Below are 23,253 nucleotides of genomic sequence, written 5' to 3'. Positions count from 1 at the left end.
CTCTACCCTGAAAGACAGAAAATAAATGTTACTTAACATATTTGAGTATAAGCCTAGGAACCCAGCAGTACACAAGGGAACATGTTAAGAAAACGATTCTTATTTCATAACATGCAGAATAATCCTAGTTAATACATTTTGCAGGGATTGAACCTTTATCTTCACTTTTTTTGCTGTTGTACAATTTTTCATTTTTTGCTGCTGTACTGTTGTACAAATTTTCGACATTTGTTGTAAAATGTTGACTGCATTTGTCTGTTTTCAAATAATCTATACATGTAATTAAACACCATCATTGCCAACTAATCATTTCTTACAAACACATATCAATAGACAAATAGTGATAAATTAGGGTAAGTAATGTTTGCTTAGATTAGATGCCATTTGGGCATTTGTTTATAAACAAATTTCAAGACTTTGAAAATAGACACAAATATTTAGAAATGTGATAGAAACTCGAAATACAGTGAAAGAAGTGAAGATAAAGGTTCTCCTGCAAAATATGGTAACGAGGATTATTCTTCATTTTTATGAAGTAAGAATTGTTCTCTTAATAGGGTTCCTTATATACTGCTGGAACCCTAGGCTTATACCCATATTTGCACTATTGTAAACAATTACAGCATACCTTTGTGATAATTCCTGTGGGAAGGAGAACTACATTCATGCAGTTGGGCCAACAAACACATACTTGCAATAATAAAGAGTGACGTAAAGTTGTACTTATTTTACTTTTTAGTGTTTTAAAAAACGTCTCATGATGTTCTTCTTTTTAGTGCTGTTGGTAAAACATGTCTTCTAATCAGTTACACAACAAACGCATTTCCTGGAGAGTATATACCAACAGTGTAAGTAATAGTTTCTAGTTTTTTAATTTGATTTTTTCTTGTCATAAATTAATACACTTGAAGTGTCTTCTGTTTATACTTCTTCAAATTACAACGAAAATTAGAAATAAATTTTATTTCTTAATAAATTTTATTTCTAATTTTTTTTCTTAAAAAATATTTAAAATTTTTTTTTATATAAAATAAATTTTATTTCTTAATAAATTTATAAACATAGCTGTACACACACTTGCCCCTTTTTATCCAAAGCTTTAGTCTTTAATTCTTCCCTTAAAGTTGCAATTAATCTCAAATTATTTCCTATGGTTGCAAATTTTAGCCTCTATAAACTCTAAACTTTCTTTCAAATGATGTGTTTTTGGTATTTATTGTAATGGTTCAGTTTTAAAGTTAACAAAATAAAAAGCCAATAGTGTAGTGTTAAAATATAAACTTCCAAATATATGCCATTATATACAGAAATTATGTTATCAGACTTCAGCCCATTATGGATTCACATAACCTTTTATGGCACAAAGTTGACTTATCTCTTGTTAGTGTCATATCTTTTTTTTCATTAAAAAGATGGATGACCGAAAAATTATCTAATGAACTCATAATTTAAACATTAGCTTAAATTAATAGGGGCTAATATGAGACTGATGGCCACATATTATGGGCTCATATGGTACTTTCTTATGCGACTACAATTGGTTTATTTAACTTCAAGAATGAACTTCTTTGAAGAGTAGAAGTAATATTTAAAAAATTAGGTTTACTTTGAACAATATGAAAACCAGAGTTGTTATGCTAAAAGATGGATAAATATCCTCTAATTCCTTAAATAAAGTGTTTTCTTAAGAAACAAGAATACAATTTCAAGCTAAATTTTGGAAGGTGAGTCTTTTATTTTAGGCAAAGGATATTTTTACTGACTTGACTTACTTGACCTAACACTCTTGTTCAGCAGGGTTGCCAGTGTAGAGGGAACTGGTTGACAGTGCCGTATGTCTTCTCCAAGTAGCCCTGTCCAGGACTAAGGATGGGGCCTCATTTGGGTTGATATTGCGGCTGAGCAGCAGGGGCAGATCCAGGGTTTTCTTTAGCGGGGGGTGCATAATAGGCTGCTTTGATAAACTTGCAAACAAAAAAAATACCAGCAATTAAAAGGAACCTCAACAATAATGCGTTGTAGGTAGGTAGTGGAAATGGTCACAAATTTAATCTAAAATCTGTTGAGGGTTGAAATTCTAATAATTTTTTTGAAATGAAATTGGTATAAAAGTACTGCGTTATAAAGCTACCCCGCAATGAAAAAATAAAAAGCTGTTCACCATCTATAAAAAAAATCGATATTTAATATTTTCTGCATAATTTTCGCCTTTGCACTTCTGACCACTATAGCGAGTGAGTGCTTTGTATTGTCAAAAAAAAAAGAAGTCTTGAGCCATCTTTTGGGGTCATGCATTCTATGTGACACAGGTCAAACCATTTAGCGTGTCGCCTAACTTTGTGTCATTGCTTAGTAATTATGATAGTAATGAAGAGTAGGAAATGAAGATTAAGATACAACTTTTATATTCATAAAAGATGTATTAAACATTAAATATTAGTTCTTTTAGGGGTGTAACAAGAAAAATAGAACAAAGAGACAGAAATACACAGAAGAAATTTAAAACGAGGGTTTTAAGTACAGGTAATAAAGCATTAACTAGTCACTATTTCCTTTTAAAAATAATGTTTTAATAAACAATGTCAACTTCGACGAAATATTAGAATTTACTAATCTAAATTTCACTTTTCATAACAACGTAGTGTATCTTTCCACTTTTTAAAGCTTGGTATATTTTGCTTAAATTACAGAATTCATAATTTTATAAGAAACAGTCTATTTCTTTATTTCTACTCTCGCCATATCTATTTATTGCAGAGTCAGTCTCTACCGAAATGATTCGGTGAACGTTTATTATGGCTAGTGCTGTCAGTCTAGAGTCCTATTAGTTTAGAGCTCGTCGTTAGTATTTCCTCTTTAATCATCCTAAAATATTCGAATAAAGACCGAAATCGTTAGAAAAATATGAGTTCCAGTAAAGATGCATGTAGGCATGTGCTTCAAACAAAGTATATGAGTCGAAATACTTCTTAAAAATAAATAATTACGTGTTTGTGATTTTTGCATTTGATAGGTATAGATTTGTGATTTAAATTCTCAGGGTTTCAAGCTGCGGTAGATTTCTAATTATTATTATTTTTAATCTTGAGATTTCCAGATATTCAATATAAACGTTTAAATCTCGACATGTCTGTTGAGCACAAAAATAAAAATTTGAAATATCAGCTCAGATTTAGCATTAAATAAGAGAATTGTCCTGTAAAAATTTTGATTTATAAACAACTAATCTTGGAAATATGATTGAATGACATGTATCAAAATAAGTATAAAATTCTCAGCAGTATATACAGCAGTTTATACAATTTTATGAACAATTATATGCTATCCCTATAGAAAAACATAACTATATTTTGTGACTGTGGTATCGAGAAGGTGAGAAATTCTGGAATAATATTGTAGTGGCATTCTATTTCCGTGGTCAACTCAAGTGGTGTGAATTTCCACTTTTTTTTAACATTTCATTAGTAAACGTTTGAAAAAAAATCGATACCATTCCTCTGATTCAAACTGAAAAGTCAGAGACCCGTCTATACCGGTTAGAAAAAAAACAATTATTTTCCTTCTTTTATAAACAATTTTTCGAAAATCTATTTTCCTTAAATGACTACTCCGACCTTTGAAGGAGTATTTCGATTCATATACTTATATTTAAGTGTAGACTTATACGAACCTTTATTAAAGTTCAGGTATTTCTAAAGAGTTTGGTCTTCATTTTAATGTTTTAAAATGAACAGAGGGGGTGATATGCCATATTATGCAGAGCTTTAATTGGATGAAAATAAGCTGTAAAGTGGCCACAATTTGCTCACCAAATCCAAAAATTAAATTAATGATTTTTGCACTTTTCATACATTTACTTTCTGTTATAAAAATCCCCTTAAAAACAACGATGTTGTAAAAACCACCCCGCTTCGCAAAAAAAACAAACTCAAATTTAACTTCAGCTGAGATTGCCAGGATAATTAAATTGATATTCTTTCATTCAGCTTATGTTTGTTTGAACTTTCAAAACCAACCGTAGGAATTCAGTATGTTCTAGAAAAACTAAGAGCTAAAGGGGGAGATGCAATTAGGAATTGATAGCTATTGGCAACAAACTGTAAATAGGAATTGGTAACTGTTAGTAACTAACTAAAATCAGGAATTGGTAACTATTAGTAACTAAGTACAATTAGGAATTTGTAACTATTACTGGTAACTAGTACTATATTAACAGTTAGGAGATGAATTTGTAACATTATTTGGCACGTGTTCTATGAAAGCCCAGGCAGTGATTTTAGTCTGTTTTGGCAGCTATTTGATTTACAAGGAATAACCACTAGGATTTGTATTTGAAAATGCTATGGCAACATATTAGCCTCTGCTATATGTTTCAATTTCAACAAATTCAATAAAAAAAATAACGTAAAGTTTCCGTTTCTGGTACAAATTTGAGCCTTGATGTAAAAAACTATCAAGATCCTCACAGTTTTAATATGAAGTAAATCTGTAATGGCTTTGTATGCACCCAAAATGTATTGAGATACATAGTATAAAAATTCCAATGAGAAGCAATTAAAGAATGATAAATTATTTTTAAATGCAAAAATGATAAAACATTTTTGAATAGCTACTTGCAATCAAAGGTTGATGAAGATTTTACCTTCAAATGATCCATATGATTTTGAAATGAAAAAAGTGTTTAAAAAAAATTAAATGACAGTATAGTTTTTAGTAAACAATCAATATTCCTCATTTCGACTCCAAAAATATATCAATTATTCCATAATCAATTATCCCCATTCCAATTCCAAAAACACTTAGCTTTTCTTTACTGTATAGATACTACTACTACTAATAAAAAACTCACCGCAGCACCAAGCCGCCTGAGGTCAACACAGCTACGCACGCTCCTCCTCCATCCTGTTCTAGTCAAAGCCTTACAGGAAAAGGGAGAAGAGGATGCAAAATAATGTATGTCTGAAAGAATTGTTTTTTTTTTTTACAGATTTGACAATTATTCCGCCAATGTAATGGTAGATGGGAAGCCAATTAATCTAGGCTTGTGGGATACAGCTGGACAAGAAGATTACGATAGGCTTCGACCCTTGTCTTATCCACAGACAGTAAGTTTCGTCAGGATTTTGTTATTTTATTTGTGAGATCAGATTGTTTTGCAATTCCCTGCTTTTGTATCTTCAGAATCTTGTTTATCATTTGAGTTTGGAAATTCAAAAAATATCAAAAAGTGATTTTTTAAGTAGGTCTATGTATGTTTTTGCGCAGTCTTTTCCCACAACCTCCATGAAAAAGTCCTTCCTTCGTCGTAGCCTCAGTAAACGACCTAAATAATAATAAAAATACTAGAAAATATAAGGGGTGTATAATACTTCAAATGTAATGAATCAAGAAAATTTCGTAAACCGCATTGGCGTGGTATCACAAAAAACAAAAGAGAACAAAAGTGGGAATGGGGTTTTGTAAGGCCAACGAAAATACTTGACGAAACAAAACGGATATTTCGAAAGACAACAACCTCTCTTTTCAGCACTACAAGAAAAAGTTAGAAGGAAACACGTTCATACTGTCCAAACGAAAATGTGAATAAAAAAAAACGGATAAAAACAATAAAAAGGAAAGCTATCTTAGAAACTAAACTACACGGAGAACCATGAAAATAACAAACGAAATGAAAGACGAATTTTTAGCAAAACTAGAAAAGCTAGAAAAGCAAAACTAGAAACTAGGAATGCTATCTTAGAAACTAAACTACACGGAGAACCATGAAAAAAACAAACAAATAGGCGATTTTCGCAAAATTTGAAATTAAAAAGCCAAAAATCCTAATTCTAAAATCGAGCCACTCACCCAAAATCTACAATTAGCAACAAACGATGTTACTCGCCCAAACTATATCAGACTCTGTTAATGTGTGATTCATTTTAAAATGAAGTCAATTTTACAAAAAAAAAAAAAAAAAATTTACGTAACAATTGAGTTAAAAAATGTTATCCACGTCATCTTTTTTTACGAAGATCAAAATAGAATTCCATTTTAAACTACACAAAGGATCTGTATAGTTCTTAATAAATAATGCTTATGTAAGTTTATTAATTTGTAAGCTAATAGTTCCATTTGATTTAGTTCAACATCCACCTAAATATCAAACAGATCGTGGTAATGAACTGTAGTAAGGAGCGCCCCTGCTCAATAGTAACCGAAACTCTAAAAAACGGAATTTTGATACCAATAGTTACATCAAAAGAATCGCATTTTAATGCTGATTTAAATATATAAGTTTCATCAAGTTTAGTCTTACCATCAAAAGTTATGAGCCTGAGAAAATTTGCTTATTTTAGAGAATAGGAGGAAGCATCCTCTAAAAGTCATAGAATCTTAACAAAAATCACACCGCCAGATTCAGTGTATCAGAGAACCCTAGTGTAGAAGTTTCAAGCTTCTATCTACAAAAATGTGGAATTTTGTATTTTTTGCCAGAAGACAGATCACGGATGTGTGTTTATTTGTTTGTTGTTTTTTCTAGGCGTGATTGTATCAACCCAGTGGTCCTAGAATGTTGCGAGAGGGTTCATTCTAACGGAAATTAACAGTTCTACTGTCCTTTTTAAGTGACCAAAAAAATTGGAAGGCACCTAAGCCCCCTCCCACGCACATTTTTCCCCAAGTTAACCAGATCTAATTTTGAGATAGCCATTGTGTTTAGCTTAGTCGAAAAAATCCTAATTCTAAAATCGAGCCACTCACCCAAAATCTACAATTAGCAACAAACGATGTTACTCGCCCAAACTATATCAGACTCTGTTAATGTGTGATTCATTTTAAAATGAAGTCAATTTTACAAAAAAAAAATAATTTTTACGTAACAATTGAGTTAAAAAATGTTATCCACGTCATCTTTTTTACGAAGATCAAAATAGAATTCCATTTTAAACTACACAAAGGATCTGTATAGTTCTTAATAAATAATGCTTCTGTAAGTTTATTAATCTGTAAGCTAGTAGTTCCTCTTGATTTAGTTCAACATCCACCTAAATGTCAAACAGTTCGTGGTAATGAACTATAGTAAGGAGCGCCCCTGCTCAATAGTAACCGAAACTCTAAAAAACGGAATTTTGATACCAATAGTTACATCAAAAGAATCGCATTTTAATGCTGATTTTAAATATATAAGTTTCATCAAGTTTAGTCATACCATCAAAAGTTACGAGCCTGAGAAAATTTGCTTATTTTAGAGAATAGGAGGAAGCATCCCCTAAAAGTCATAGAATCTTAACAAAAATCACACCGCAGGATTCAGTGTATCAGAGAAACCTAGTGCAGAAGTTCCAAGCTTCTATCTACAAAAATGTGGAATTTTGTATTTTTTGCCAGAAGACAAATCACGGATGTGTGTTTATTTGTTTGTTGTTTTTTCTAGGGGTGATTGTATCAACCCAGTGGTCCTAGAATGTAGCGAGAGGGCTAATTCTAACGGAAATTAACAGTTCTACTGTCCTTTTTAAGTGACCAAAAAAATTGGAAGGCACCTAAACCCCCTCCCACGCACATTTTTCCCCAAGTTAACCAGATCAAATTTTGAGATAGCCATTGTGTTTAGCTTAGTCGAAAACCTAATAACTATGTCTTTGGGGACGACTTAATCCCCTGAAGTCCCCGGGGGAGGGGCTGCAAGTTACAAACTTTGACCATTGTTTACATACATAGTAATGGTTATTATGAAGTGTACAGACGCTTTCAGGGGGACTTTTTTGCGTTGGGATGGGAGTGGGTCGGGGGTTAAGTGGGAGGATCTTTCCATAGAGGAATTTATCACAAGGGAAGAAAATTTCCATGAAGGGAGTGCAGGATTTTCTAGCATTATTTAAAAAGAAACAATGAAAAAATAAATAAAAAAAATGTATTCACCTGGAAGTAATGAGTAGCATAAAAACTTAAAACGAACATAAAATATTACGTATAAAAGAAGGTTTTCTCCTCCACAATACATTGCTCTTTACGCTAAAGTATTTTCAGTAATTTCAACTATTTATTCTACGGCCTTTGTTATTCACGGGTCATTCTTAAAGATTTAGGGTAAAATTCAAGCTTTAGTGTAAAGAGCGAGGTATTGACGAGGGTAAAACCCCCTCATATACATAATACAAATACACAAATATAGAAGTTCGTTACGTAAGTTAATTCGTAAGGTACGTATGTTTATTACTAACAAAAACGTTCGTACAAAAAATAAAAAAATATAGTTGTATTTTTAATTAACCGAAAATTGGAGGGCAACTAGGCCTCCTCCCCCACCTTTCTTTTTAATCAAAATCATCCGATCAAAACTATGAGAAAGCCATCTAGCAAAAAAAAATAATATACACATTTTGTTTTAGTTATTCATGTTTGGTGAGGCAAAATCAAAACATGCAATAATTCAAAAACGTTCAGAAATTAAATAAAAGAAACAATTTTTTTTTTAACTGAAAGTAAGGAGCGACATTAAAACTTAGAACGAACAGAAATTATTCCGTATATGAGAGGGGTTGTCCCCTCCGCAACGCCTCGCTCTTTACGCTAAAGTTTTTTATTGTTTTAAAAAGTAGAGGTGAGAGAAAGAGTCAAACTTTTGCGTAAAGAGCGAGGCGTTGTAGAGGGGACAATGCCTCTCATATACGGAATAATTTCTGTTCGTTTTAAGTTTTAATGTCGCTCCTTACTTGCAGTTAAAAAAAAACTTGTTTTTTTATTTAATTCTTTAAAAGCTCCACGTTAATAGCCTTAGCTTGTGCTATAGCAATAGTTGTAGTAGCAAGTAACTGAATTTGAACGCGTGTTTCAAATTTTCAAAGGAAAGCTGTATGTTCTTAATTCGTTTTGTGTTTTAATCAAACTGTCATTAATTAAAATTAATTATTTTGTTATATGTTTTTGCTTATTTTTTGGTAATTTTATTACCACTTTCCTTTTTTTAAGTTTGGTGCCCGCTACAGTCAAAAACTACACAATGACAAATGGATTTTTTTCTCATCAAAGTCAAGTTCCCGACTTTTCGTAATCTTCTAAGATGCATGCGGTTGTGGGATTTACCCCTTAACCAATTGAAACAATCTTATTTGATTTCAGTGCATTAGTATTTAATGTATGTTCGCCCCCCTCCCATTTTATGTCTAACTGTAGCTCAAAGCAATGATTTATTATGGTTTTTCTTTTGGCTGTTTACAAACTACGAAGTTTTTAGTACAGTGCCACATGTTCGTCAGTTTTGTCACGTTGAAGCGTAAAGATAAGTAAGCGAAACTAATTAGTTAAATTTGACAGCGCTTTTCGTCTTTAAAAATTTAAACTTTACAATTTTTTGACTTCCAAAGACAAATAAACCTCCTCAAACTGTTGGTGTCATGTGTTTTTAGGTTATTTTTTGCTAATTTTCATCCACTTTACTTTTAATTTTTTAATTTTGTCCGTAATTTTTTTGTAATTTGTAATTTTTTGCCCGTTATTACCAAATAAAAAATAATAAACATACGGAGTTTTTTTTTTGTTAAAAATTAAAGTCCCGACTTTTTCCGATATTTTAGGTCATATGTAGTTGTGTAAGTTTCCCCTTAATCAATTCAAACGATCATCTTTCTTTTTCACTGTCCTTAATACTTCAATAGGTGTAAAAACTAAATGGTATAAACTTCAATGTAAATCTTTTCAAGTATGTATGGTCGCGGAACCCTCAGTTTAATTAATTGAAACGATCGGACTTTATTTTTACTGTTCTTGGTGCTTCAGCTTGTGTAAATCTGTTGAAATATATATGGTTGCAAAAGTTTCGACTTAACCAATTCAAACGATCAGTTTTTATTTTCACTGTCCTCGGTACTTCAGCGGTGCAAAAAGTTACGGTTGTAAACTTCAACTGATGTAAATCTTTTAAAGTGTATGTTACTGTGAATGTCTGAAATCTTGTTAATGTCGACATACACCGGTGAATGTCCGAAACTCGTTTTGCTCTGCTTGGGTTCAACTAGCTCTGCGAGTCAGCTTTTTATGTCTTATGCAAGCTATGATGGTAAAAGTTAGGTTAGGTTTAGTTTGGCTATAGATATGAGAAATGGGTTATAAACATATCCTAAGCTAACCTAACTTGACCGAACCTAATCTAACCTAGCCTGTCATCATTAAACCTTGCATTAAATTGAAATAGTTGACTGGCAACGCTGACTAAATCCAAGGAGAATAAAAGGTATTTCAAAAATTCACCGATTATTTTCGACATTCTAGAATTTAGAACATTCACGATAACATATTTATGGTTGTGGAAGTTTCTATTTAAACCGATTCAAACGATCATACTTTATTTCCACTGTGCTTGGTACTTCAACTGGTTTGAAAACTAACTGGTGTAAACTTCAGCTTGTATAAATCTTTTAAAGTATATATGGTTGCCGAAGTTTCCATTTAACTAATTCCAACAATCAGATTTCTTGTCACTGTCCTTGGTACTATGAGAATTTTGCTAATTTAAGACGGATAAGTTTTAATCCCTTGCTTAAATAACAAAAATCTGCATCAATTTGATCTTAAAGATCAGGCTCGAGACCCGAAAGGAGCTTTCGGTGGAGCAGAAAGGGAGCTACTAATTTGTTATTTTGCGAGTCTTAGCATTGGCGAACAGTCTTAAACACAATGGGTCCATTAGCAAATTTCGTTAGTACCACAGGGAGCTTACGAAGCAATTTTTTTAAAAGTTAATTGTGTATCTTAGATGTGTCAACAGCCCGAAAAGCTAACGAGAGGCTAGTTTAAAAGAAAGACAACCTATAATCTTACTAAGAATTTGAAAATTCTTGCTACCTAGGACAGGATAAATAATGTCTAACCTTGTCCACAAAGATTTCAATCAAGGCAGTTAGCACGACAGGAAACTTTCAAAACTGTCAAAGTCTTCTTTGACACTTCTTTTGACCTGCATTTTAATAATTTCCAATATATTTATTTGTAGTGTAATTTTGTGTTTAAAGCAGTTAATTCATTGAGTTAATTCACAGTTAATTCATGTTCACCCCCACATTACTCGGGTACGAGGTAATACATAGGTTCCTCGATTAGTTTCAAGTAGGTCTTTTTTTTCACTTATTTACAGAGCTTCAAAACTTTGGAATAAACTGAGTATAGATATCAAGGTAATAGGTAGCCTTGGCCAGTTTAAGTCTGATTTACGTGTGCATTTTGTTTGCATTTTTTTTTTTGTTGTTGTCTTGGGGTCACGCAAGGTAGTGTATTGTTTATGTTTTTTTTTTTGTTTTTTTTTGTTGATTACGGTATATGGTCTCATTCTCCATATTTTCTTATTCTCCATTTTGTCTCTTTATTTTCTTTGAATTTAGCACAGCCTCGCAAGCTTCGCTTATGTTGTGCTATTGATTAAGAAATGTTTATTTCTAATAAATTTGTTCTACTACTACTACTACTACTATGCACCTTCATTCAGGTTCAATTCGTTTTGGACAACTGTCATTCGACCGTATATTGTTTTGTGTATTTACATTTTTATTTTTTTGCACTTCTTTTTTAGGATGTATTTTTGATTTGCTTCTCACTTGTCAACCCTGCCTCCTTTGAGAACGTTAGAGCTAAGGTAAGGCAAAGAAAAATTTGTATATTCGTTATAAGTTGGAACTTGGAGTAATTTAAAAATTTATATTAACATTTGGAGTAATCTAAAGATTTGATCCTTGGAGGCACCATAGTAAGAAATAACCAATTGATTATTTTGTAGTTGAAGTCTCCTTTGGGTTTTCGAAATTTATCTCTAGTCAAAAATTGCTTTGTTCAAACTTCTCTCTGATGGGATTGGATAATTTATAGGGTTGGAGCTCTGAGGATTTAACATAGAAATCTGGGGATTAAAACCTGCTAGTGGAACTCGCAGTGTAGCATAAACATCTAACAATTTCATTGAAAAGAACACAAAACTTTCCAAAAATTGCATTTGACATAACTCTTATGTTAGAGCAATAAAGCTAAAATAGTTTAATAAGTGACAATTAATCATTATTTTCTTTAAGAATTAGTTTTGTCAAGATTCAGTCTACATAACATAGGCCTAATTTGACTTGAGGGAATCTTATAGAAAAATAAGTAGGCAACTCTGATTGAAAGTCCACCAGTGACAGAATTGTCTTCTTTTTTTTATATACTCCCTTCATCTTAAAGTACTTGAAAAGACAAGTAGGTAGTCAGAGGCGCCATTTGGGGTGGTCAGGGGTGGGCAAATGCCCACCCCAGATTTTCCAGGGGACCCAAGCTTCCACCATAAAGGGCCCTTTTCTGGCCATAATTATCCATTATGTCCAACATAATCCATTCTGTTCAAATGATTTCAACTAACTGCACGCGTATTAGCCAAAGAGCGTAATTACCTGACGACCCTTGGGGTAATTACGCTATTTGCTATTAATCATTGTAAACTTTTAAAGTATTTTAGATTCATAATAAAAATCTCAAGTTCTGTCAAATGCTTCATGCCCACCCCAAGATTTGGCCCAAATGGCGCCTCTGTAGGTAGTCTTTCTATACCTAAAAAAACAGTTTGTGGAGACTAAAAAGAAGAAATCCCCAAACGCTAGATGTGCTGTGATCGTCTCTTCAACCCTAGTCACAGTTTTCAACTCAATTTTTTAGTATTGTATACAATATTTTTGTTTTCTTTTGCTACAAAGAGGAGATTACTGAATAAAAAAATGATTTTATTTAAAAAAAAACTAATCCACAATCAACTTTAAATCTGTATATAATCGTCTTGACCATTGAGGTATTTTTTCTGTATTTGAATAAGTTTTGTAATATATTGCTCATGAAAAGTTGCTGCGAACTCCTCACAGTTTGAAAGGGCTACCCCAAGTCATTTCTTTAGTTCGGGGAGAAGACGAAAGCCACTCGGTGCTAAGGTGGGACAGTATATTCGTTGTTCAAAACTGCCGATTTAAATTACTCACGGAGATTTGTTGGTTCACTGTGAGGATGGGCATTTTCACTGATCGAGACAGTGTTAGAAGTCAGCCTGTCTTTTTTCCATTTTGATTAGCTCTTCGTAGGAGTGGCAAGGTTTTACAGTATTTCTATAAAAGTTTTACACAGTTTTACAGAACAGCAGTAATTTTTGCTCCCGATTGCAAAAAATTTGCATGCATTAGACCCTTATGGCACCAAAAACATTTACCAGGAAACCCTAACGTTTGTTTGAATTGTGAGCTCTGACAGCTCCTGTGATGGAGTATTGTACATATTGTTGAATAAAACTGACATTGATGTCATGTCAAGACGCTCGTGGATTGGTTGAGGGGATTGTTACCAGATGTCACATCTGGACATATTTACCAGGTGCTGCTAATGTGATTGTTTATTATAAGATTCACAGTAAAGGAATGAAAGGGTTTTTGGAGTACTCCTAAAAAGAGGACAAGTACATTCGATCACGACCCTCATGTGCCTATGAAGTTTGAGCCGCTGCATCACCAGTATCATCGCAAGTTTTATACCTATCGCAAGATTCCCCCTCCCCCCTCATTGATAAACACTAGCGAAAGAGTTAGAAGTAGATTTCTTCTTTGAGGCACTCCAGTTAGCGCCGATTGCTCCTTCCAAAATAAAACTGCTAAGGACAACTCTTAATGACCTTTGGGGAAGGAGACTTGCAAGGATCAAAAATGTTGACCGTTAACTCCTTGGCCTAGAAGTTTGCAAAGAGAAGCAGCAAACTTCACAAAAACGATTGACCAATTAATTTTGTACTAGACTAGAGAAAGTCATTTTTCTTGAGAGCTTCTGGTACCCTTTTTTAATGCCACCAGCAAAGGTTCCTCACCTAAACTGTCTAAACCTTTTAGAATGCTTTGGAACATCCCTTATCCGACTCGTATACTTAATACTAACTTCTCCAGAAGTAATCCTTAAAAGATAACAACAAATATTTATTCTGAAACTTGTCAACTGAAACGCTATAGGCAACTAAACGAATAACACCATTATTACGTGGGCTTTTATCTAAACATAGCTTATTTACAAACCCCTGAAGGTGTACCAAATTTCACGATTAGTGTCCTTTTTTGTTCTCTTAATATGATTAAAAGCGTTTTTTTTTTTTTTTTTTCATTTTTGAAAAGATAGTTTCATTTATATATACCGTCATAGTTATCCTGCATTTTCACGAGCTCGCAATTCTAACTTCTGTGACAACTCATGCAGACTGTTTCACGTAGTAATCCTACTAACCTCTGAAGTCATTTACGTCTCGTGAAACTCCCAGAATAAGTAATTGGGCTTGTCGTATAATTGATCTTCGAATGGTCGTACACTATAAGATTCACTATGCGCTGCTATATCACCTCTGGAAATAGTTTTGTAGGCTTTTAATTAATTTTTCATTCAACTCCTGGCTGATTCATTGTTGGGGTGTTACAATAATTTTTTTATACTATATAATAATTTTTATATAATATTATAATCTATAATATAATATAATCTTTAATAATATATATATAAATATATTAAAATGTGTATATATATATATATATATATATATATATATATATATATATATATATATATATATATATATATATATATATATATATATATATATAATATATATATTATAATATATATAAATATAATCTATAATAATTTTTCTATACTAACTAGCATCTAGTGAGGCATTAAGTTCGTGTTTAGAACCTTGATTAGGTGAAAACCCTAATCAAGGAAAAAAATCCTATGTCGTTAAATCGAATCAGGTTTTTGCTGTAATGTTGAGCAAACTTTTTTATATGAGAACTTTTTATGTTTTTTTTATTTAATTGGGAAATCAGCAATGAAAGGTTTCTAACATTCTATTATGTTATTTATTTTGCCCTTTGATATTCTCCTTTGTGCTTCGACAATAATATTACTGCTTTTCCTTAGTTGTATCCGGAAGTGAATCTGAGAAAATTTTATGAAAACTTTTATTTTTTGTTTAATTTGGAAACCAACTAAGAAAGGTTTTAAAATTTCATAGTGTTATTTGTATTGCCCTTTGATGTTGTCTTCTGTGCTTTGGATTAAATTCTTTACTTTCCCTTTGTAATATCCGGAAGTGAATCTGGGAAACCCGGGTGTGAAGTGTAGAGAAAACTTTTTTTCTTTGTATGAAAACTTTTCTTTTTTTTTGTTATAAAATCAACTAAGAAAGATTTTTACAATTTTACTACATTATTTGTATTGCCCTTTGGTATTTTCCTGTGCTTCAATATTAAATCCATTACTTTTCTATAGTGGTATCCGGAAGTGAATCACCACTGTCCCAATACGCCAATTATTTCGCCTCTACTTCAATATTAAATCCATTACTTTTCTATAGTGGTATCCGGAAGTGAATCACCACTGTCCCAATACGCCAATTATTTCGCCTCTACTTCAATATTAAATCCATTACTTTTCTATAGTGGTATCCGGAAGTGAATCACCACTGTCCCAATACGCCAATTATTTCGCCTCTACTTCAATATTAAATCCATTACTTTTCTATAGTGGTATCCGGAAGTGAATCACCACTGTCCCAATACGCCAATTATTTCGCCTCTACTTCAATATTAAATCCATTACTTTTCTATAGTGGTATCCGGAAGTGAATCACCACTGTCCCAATACGCCAATTATTTCGCCTCTACTTCAATATTAAATCCATTACTTTTCTATAGTGGTATCCGGAAGTGAATCACCACTGTCCCAATACGCCAATTATTTCGCCTCTACTTCAATATTAAATCCATTACTTTTCTATAGTGGTATCCGGAAGTGAATCACCACTGTCCCAATACGCCAATTATTTTGGTTGGAACGAAGCTAGATTTACGGGAAGATAAGGATACGCTCGAAAAGTTACGAGAGAAAAAACTAGCTCCTATCTCGTATCCACAGGTGAGACATTTACATAGTACTTAAATCTATATAAATATGCTGTAAGGGCAATTAGGGAAATAGATTGGCAAATTGATCCTTCTATTTTTGTGTTTTCTATTTAAGTTTGAAAATCATTGTTTCTGTTTTTCGTAAAAACCTTATATCGAACATCTTAGCTTTGGGAAAATCTAAGTCTTGTCATTCCTGCCCTAACAAGTCGATGAATTGTTTTAGCCAGGACTTCGATGTTCCTAAATTAATGGATTGTCATAGTTTAAATATTCTAGAATGACTATTATACTTGCTATTTGGTTGCCAAGAAAAAGCTCCGAGCCTGGAACAAGTTTATGGTCAAGACAAAACCAAAGAGTAAGGATCAACCGCTAAATGGAAAACTGTTTTGTGGTGACGTTGATCCTCAAGGTTGAAACCGGTTCAGTACCAGTCTGTTTCAGACTAATATGGTGGAGTAAGAATAAATATAAAAAAAACACACAAAGAGAAAAACAAATGCACACACAAAATCAACGAAAAAAACAGATAAGATTGTGGTGAGGGAATAGGCGCGCAGAAGCTGTACTGGAGATTTTTCTGTGAAGAATCTCTAACTTTAAAGTTATATCAGGAACTGAAAATTTTCTAACAAGAGTCTGGCTTTTTGTCCAAGGTGGAAGATACAGAAGAAATTTGCAAAATTTGAAATAATTTAACCGAATTCTTTTTAAATTACCATTATTAAGAAGGGGGAAAAGAGCTGAAGCATAAAGGACAGAGTGATCACTGAAAGTAGAATAAAGTTTGGCCAGCGCACGTCTATTATACTTTCCTCTGTTTGCAACAATTTTTGCATAGACAATCTGAATCTCTTTACTTATACCAGAAACAGTACGCTGACGTAAGCTCGAAAGATTGTTAGTAATAGAGATACCAAGCCAAAGAATACAATCAACAAAAGGGATAGTGAAGTTATCACAGTGAAGGGGGGTAGTATTACAGTAGAAGTTATTATTAGTTACATAAACTTAGTTATATATCTTTTATATAAACTTTTTAAATATTATAGATTAACTTTGCAATTTTTATTAATATTATCAATGCACTTCGAACAAATTTTATTTATCATAAGCATTTAAATATTATAAATAAGCTCTTGACAAATATTATACATAAACTTTGAAAAGCGCCATTCCTTTATGCAATAAACAAATTTCTTTTCATTTTTGTTGTCGAGAGTAAAAGTAAAGTCAACATTTCTTAAAAATTATGATAAGACGGTTCATGATAAGAAATGCTTATCTCGCTTATGAAATCTACTGACTATATGACATACGTTAATCGATGTAATCGGGATCATACGAATTAAAAACCATTGGAAGCTTATGTACAATTTATGGAAGACTCGTTTTTTCTTGTCGTAATTTTTGTATATTAATGTCATATAATATAATTTTATATATTAATATTTATAATTTTATATATAATTAATATTATATATAATTTTATTATATAATTTAATATAAGTTAAATTGTTTTACTATAATACAAATTATATTATCATAATAAAACTTATTATTGTATAATATTTATTATAAAGTTATATTTTTATAAATGTGTAATAAATATTATTTAATTTGTTTGTATTAATTTTTATATAATACATTTAGGACATGCGCCGCCCTTTTCTCCTTTATTGTCCTGTTCACTAAATCAGTTAGGAAAGACATGCCTCTCGTTTCAAATTAATATCTATTCCAAATCTGTAACAAAAAAATGATAATCTATGAATATAAGCAAAAACATAGGGTACAAAACGGATTGGGCTATACTTAATAAAGTTATCAAATTGATCAAAGCTATAAATACAATTGAAAAAACAGTTCAGTGAGTGGAGGAAAAGAAATTAAAAATATAAAGTGTAATACTCAATCGGTTTTGCGCCGCTCGTTTTCAATTGTATACACAGATACTCGAAAAAGTTTCAACTTTCTAGTCTATTTTGAAAACGTTGAAAAGAATTATATTTATTATTATCGTCTTTTTAGTTTTCTGATTCTGTAATAATGAAATTGTATTTATTCTAGTGCAAACATTTGTACACTTCATATTTATAATTACTATGCCCTCTCAATATCTAATTTGAGCCACTTGGATTTTGAATTCTATTTTGAATTTTCTAAAAATTTGTCTCATCTAAGATTTGAGCCTGATTTATCATGACCCAAGCAAGTATTCCAAGTGCTTCGCTCAAGAAAGAAAAAGTTGTTGAGTTGATGAAAATAAGTTAAGATAAGACTATGTCTTACTTTGCTTTAAATTTTGAACGTTTTTGTACGTTCTTGTACATTTTGTAAGTTTTTTCAACTTATTTTCAATACAAGAAATTATGTATGCCAAATTTCACAGATGTGAAGGAATTAAAAAATAATAAGGCACGGGGTGCTGATAGTGTGGTAAATGATTTTCTTGAATATGACAGTTCTCAGGCTAGAATTAAGATATGACGATTATGAATAATTTTTTTTTAAGGGGAAGTACCTAGTGATTTTAGGAAACCTTAATTAAACCACTGTATAAAAAGGTGATACGAGTGAGTATGTTAGTTATCGAGGCTTTAATGTGGTATCTGTAGTTACCAAGATTAGAAAAGGTAGAGTATATCTTGACCAAATTTTCACTATTAGGCTAATAATTGACAAACGTCGTGCCAACGTCGTCGTCTGACGACGACGTCAGACGTCGTCGTTTGGCAATAATTTCACAGATGTAATCCGACCGATGGGTGGAGTTGAATTTCAGATATGTAATTATATCAAAATTGTAATCTTTTGTTCCATTAAAACCGCGGGAGAGCGGAAGAATGAATTAACATAATGAAATAAAAATTTATAAACAAAGAATTTCTCAGGGATCATGAACCTTAAGTTCAGTATATAACATTATCCCAATGAATGGGATAAAGCTGAGATGTTTATTTGCTGCTGAAAGTTATTCTGGGAGCGAAATTATCCCTTTTCTTTTAGAAAAAGGAACAGTTTATTGAAAGATTAAAAGGAACTGCAGAAAATTGGGATCTTCAGTGCTTTGAAAGAAATGGTTTATTGAAAGATTAAAGGGAACTGCAGAGAATTGGATCTTCTGTGTTGTCAAAAGAACGGTTTATAAAAAAAAAAAAGTGAACTGTAAAAAAAAAGAAGGGCACTACAGAGAATTAGATCCTCTATACTTTAAAAGGAAGGGTTTATTGAAAGAATAAAGGAACTGCAGTTCTCTTTAAAGAATATAGGAAACTGCAGAGAATTGGATCTTCAGTGCTTTCAAAGAAACAGTTTATAGAAAGAATAAAGGGAAATGTAAAAAAAAATGAAGGAAACTTCTGAGAATTAGATCTTCGACGCTTAAAAGAAAGGGTTTATTGAAAGAATAAAGGGAACAGTAAAAATAAAGGGAACTGCAGTTGCCTTTAAAAATTAAGGCAAGTGCTTAGAATTAGATCTCCCGTGCTTTAAAAGGAACGGTATATTGAAAGAATAAATGGAACTGCAATGGAAACAGCAGTTCTAAAGAATAAAGGGAATTGAATAAAAGGAATGGCAGTTTTCTTTAAAAAATAAAGGGAACTGCAGATACCCTTTTTGAAGAGGGAGTTGCATGTCCCTTTAAAGAGTCGAAGGAACTGCAGTGAATTGGATCTTTGGTGCTTTAAAAAAGCTTTTTAGGAAAATAAGAATCGCCCGTATCTCCAGAGTCCGAAAATTAAGTACTGTTTCTTTACTCCCATAATTTTAGGATTTCTATACTCTTGATTCATCATCTAAGAGAGTTGATTCAGACTCGATTAACTTTTTAAGTTATGGGGCAGTTTTAATTACTATTTTCTAGGTGGCAAACTTGGAGCCAAACTCCTGCTTCGTGGTATTAAATTGTGCTGTTTTGAGTATTTATTAGGATGGTGCTTTATTTTTTAGTATCTACATAATTCAACTGAATTTGACTTCTAAGTGGACCAGGTAATACTCTCAACTCCAAGTCCATTTGTAGGAAACTATTATCTAATCTTTTGACTCCAACTCTTGAGCTATTGCTGCGGAGTTGGAGAAGGGGTGCCGATATACAAAACTATGGAAGTATAGTAATAGTTTGAGGAGGGGGTATAGCCTTTTCTATACACTCACAGTGCATTAACCTGGGGTCTTGTATGGTTTTCTCCTAAATTAGGATGCCTCACGACACTAAATTATAGAACATTTTATTCTGCCCATTAAAATCCATCAGCAAAACTAGAAACATCTGATTTGTAAAAACTCTTTCTTACATCCTTTTCAGGGACTGAAATGAAACATTTTAATGCAGCCGTTGGTCAGTCATGACACTTGAACTAGCAAAAAAAATGAAAATAAAAAGATGAAGTCTTTCACGAAAACGCATTTTTATAAAGCTATGGTAAGGTTGTGTCCTTCCGCACCCTTTTGAGAGATATATTTTATTTGTAGGGACTTGCTATGGCCAAAGAAGTTGGGGCCGTGAAGTACCTTGAATGCAGTGCTTTGACACAGAAGGGACTGAAGACTGTCTTCGACGAAGCGATTCGGGCAGTATTATGTCCCATACCAAAAGCAAAAGCCAAAAGGAAGTGCAGTATTTTATAAATAATTACTTTTGTTTATAGTTCTTGTTTTTTGGGGTATTTCGCACAAGAAGGCTATGTACCTATGTTGGTGAATATATAACCTACATAGGCTTAACAGTCTTATCAGTTTTATAAGATAATACATTCAGTGCTATGAAGTCATAGGTGTAGCCATGTCTGATCATTGATAAAATGAAGGGGGAAGGGCAATCAAGACTCTTCAAGAGTTTATTTTCTTAAATTTGTTAAATATTCCGTGGGTTTCAAGGAGTAGTCCTTGGACACTTCGGTTTTCTCTCCGTCTGTTCGCATTGTAGAGAGAGCCAGTAAAGATAGACAGGAGTAATGTCGATAAGTGATGAAAAAGAAGTTTGGAATCTGCTTCATAGTCTTTGAAACTATTCGTTTTTATTTGTTTGCAACTTTATGCTTAGTATATGACTAGCGGCCTTAAAGAATAAATATTTTTTGGTGCTTCGGATTTAATGCCCTCTTCAATAGGACTGTCGTTTTGAATAAGGTAATTGCTATACATATAGGTTCGTTTTAGGGCGTGTGTTTTAGGCTTGAGTGACGATATTTTTGCACTTATGGAATTTATGCTTAAGTGAAGAAATTTATTACATATAAGAAAAAAATGAGGAACGTTGAGTGAGGCTTAGGGATAGGGTTGTTTTACTAATCCCTCGCTCTGCTGGTTCACGTCCTCTTCTCCAGAAAAGGTGAAAATCACTCATTTACGGAGGTGCCCACAGGTTTGGCCTTTTACGGAAGGGGCCAAGGGACTTTTCTAGGGAGTTTACCAAAACATCAATAAAGTGGAGGTCCTTCGAACCAGTCTTAGGGGGATATCCCCTTATCGTGCCTCCCATGTTTGGAGGATTACTTTATTAATATGCACCAGTAATGGAGTCTTTTTTTCAGCCCAATAAGCATGCTTTAAAGGAGCTCAATTTGCATTTCAAAAGGAGTAAAAGAAGCTAATACGTGTAAGCTATATCCCTCTCTTCTCCTCAAGTTCACTTGAGACTGAAGCTTTATTGGAGGTCATGGGTTCCTTTTAGAGTGTTATGGTGATGGAAAACCGTACGCTTTTGACCAAAAATATCCTGATTTCTGCCTACTTTACAGGAAATTGTCAATATTTATCTAAGAGAAAAGAGTCCAAAACTTTGGGGAAGTCCCTTTGTGCGGTTTGTTTGCTGTTTCCCTTGCGTCTTCTGCTTGAGTTTATAATGCCTTTCCTCACTCTTAGAAAAAATCAGAACGATAGTCTTATTTCCCAAATTTTAGCAGTACTGTTAACATTTTCCTTTTTTAAAAAGATTTATGGTAAGAAAACCCTTCTATTTTGTTAATTTTTGAGAAAAAATAAAAAAAATAAAAAACAGTATATAGTTTTTTTGTGCTTGTAACATTGCTTGTGCTTTCAAGGAGGTTTTTCTTTTATTTTATAATAGTTGCTATTGTTGTTTATAAACATATGTTGAGTTCGAAGTTTTATTGCCCCCTGGGAGATCTTGAATGCCCTCCTCTTTGGCAGTAGTGCCACTTCGTAAGATTTTGAATTTTGTAAGATAAGGCTTGCAAATGAGGGGGGCAGATACCCATAATCTAATACCTTCTGATAATCTAAGAACTGTAATTTTGGCGTTTTTTTTCGGTTTTCAAGTAAATCTAGAAATTGGACGTAGTCAATGGCTTTTTACAAGTTTATTTTATCGTAAATAAATAAAAAAAAGGCAAGAGATGGACAGCCAGCCTTCTTTATGAGTTATCCCGATTAGTGTTTAATATCCACGTTTTAAAGAGTAAAAAACTATTTTTGTGCCATAGATGTATACAAACCGGACTTAAGGGAAGATTAGGAATACTTTCCTAAGGGGATAGATATTACGTTAAAAAGTTTTCCTGGTTCCTGGGTACATCCCTAGATGTTGCCAGGATCGTCCCTGAAAAAGGACAAAGCCAAGGTCCCTTGGAAACGGAACTTTGAAAAAAAACACGAATGATCCTTGGTTATGGGATATGTCCCTCAAGGTGTGAACCTTGTCTTAGGTCCTCCTGCTCCATTATTTTTTCTACAAGTCCAATTACGATGGGATTATCTCAGACCTTTACAAAACCTAGCCTTAGACTGTCCTTTGATTCGGTTCTAATGCATGTTTAAATGTTGGAGTTTGCCAACAATGTAGTTTTCGGGAACAATCTGTTTTATACTAATAAGTCTGAACCTCTGAAGGATATCCTGGTTGGTCAAGCCATCTAGGTTCAAATTGGAATTGGAATTTCTGATAAATCCAAATTTGGATGCTAGGTAAATCAGTTTTCTACTATTGCCAAACGTCTGGGGATAGCGGTTGTAGTTTGCAAATAATTTAGTCAAGGCTGTATTCAGTGGAGGGGCTAGGGAGCTTGAACCCCCTCAGAAATATGTGTCTGACGCGTAAAATCCTAATAGAAGGGAATGAAAACACATTTTCATTCAACATCAACACCCCTAAAAAAAATTGTCCCGCCCGAGTAAAAATCGGGGACACGGCTCAAATTGTAGTTATTTATAACAAAATGGAATGTGTTAACAGGTCTGAATATTTTGAAGGATATCCTGGTTGGTCAAGCGATCTAAGTATAAATTTCAACTGGAATATCTGCTAAATCTAGATATGGACGTTGGATAAAACTCCGATTCTACTATTTCCAAACGTGCG

The 23,253-nt window shown here is 32.8% G+C and overlaps 1 protein-coding gene across 1 annotated transcript in view; it reads left to right on the top strand.

The window, feature by feature from the left end:
- The window catches only part of LOC136040143 (ras-related C3 botulinum toxin substrate 1), a 33,301-nt gene extending 10,262 nt beyond the window's left edge, over positions 1-23,039 (top strand). The window contains exons 2-6 of the mRNA XM_065724255.1: positions 777-848; positions 4,988-5,105; positions 11,549-11,611; positions 15,799-15,933; positions 20,406-23,039. Coding sequence (XP_065580327.1) covers positions 777-848; positions 4,988-5,105; positions 11,549-11,611; positions 15,799-15,933; positions 20,406-20,561 — 544 coding nt within the window. The 3' untranslated portion in view covers positions 20,562-23,039. The remainder of the gene's footprint in view (positions 1-776; positions 849-4,987; positions 5,106-11,548; positions 11,612-15,798; positions 15,934-20,405) is intronic.
- Positions 23,040-23,253: the final 214 nt, after the last annotated feature.

The sequence above is a fragment of the Artemia franciscana genome, chromosome 20, assembly GCF_032884065.1.
Source record: "Artemia franciscana chromosome 20, ASM3288406v1, whole genome shotgun sequence".
Taxonomy (NCBI): domain Eukaryota; kingdom Metazoa; phylum Arthropoda; class Branchiopoda; order Anostraca; family Artemiidae; genus Artemia; species Artemia franciscana.
Note: the sequence above shows the minus strand (reverse complement) of the source record. Positions and strands in the feature narration are given on the sequence as shown.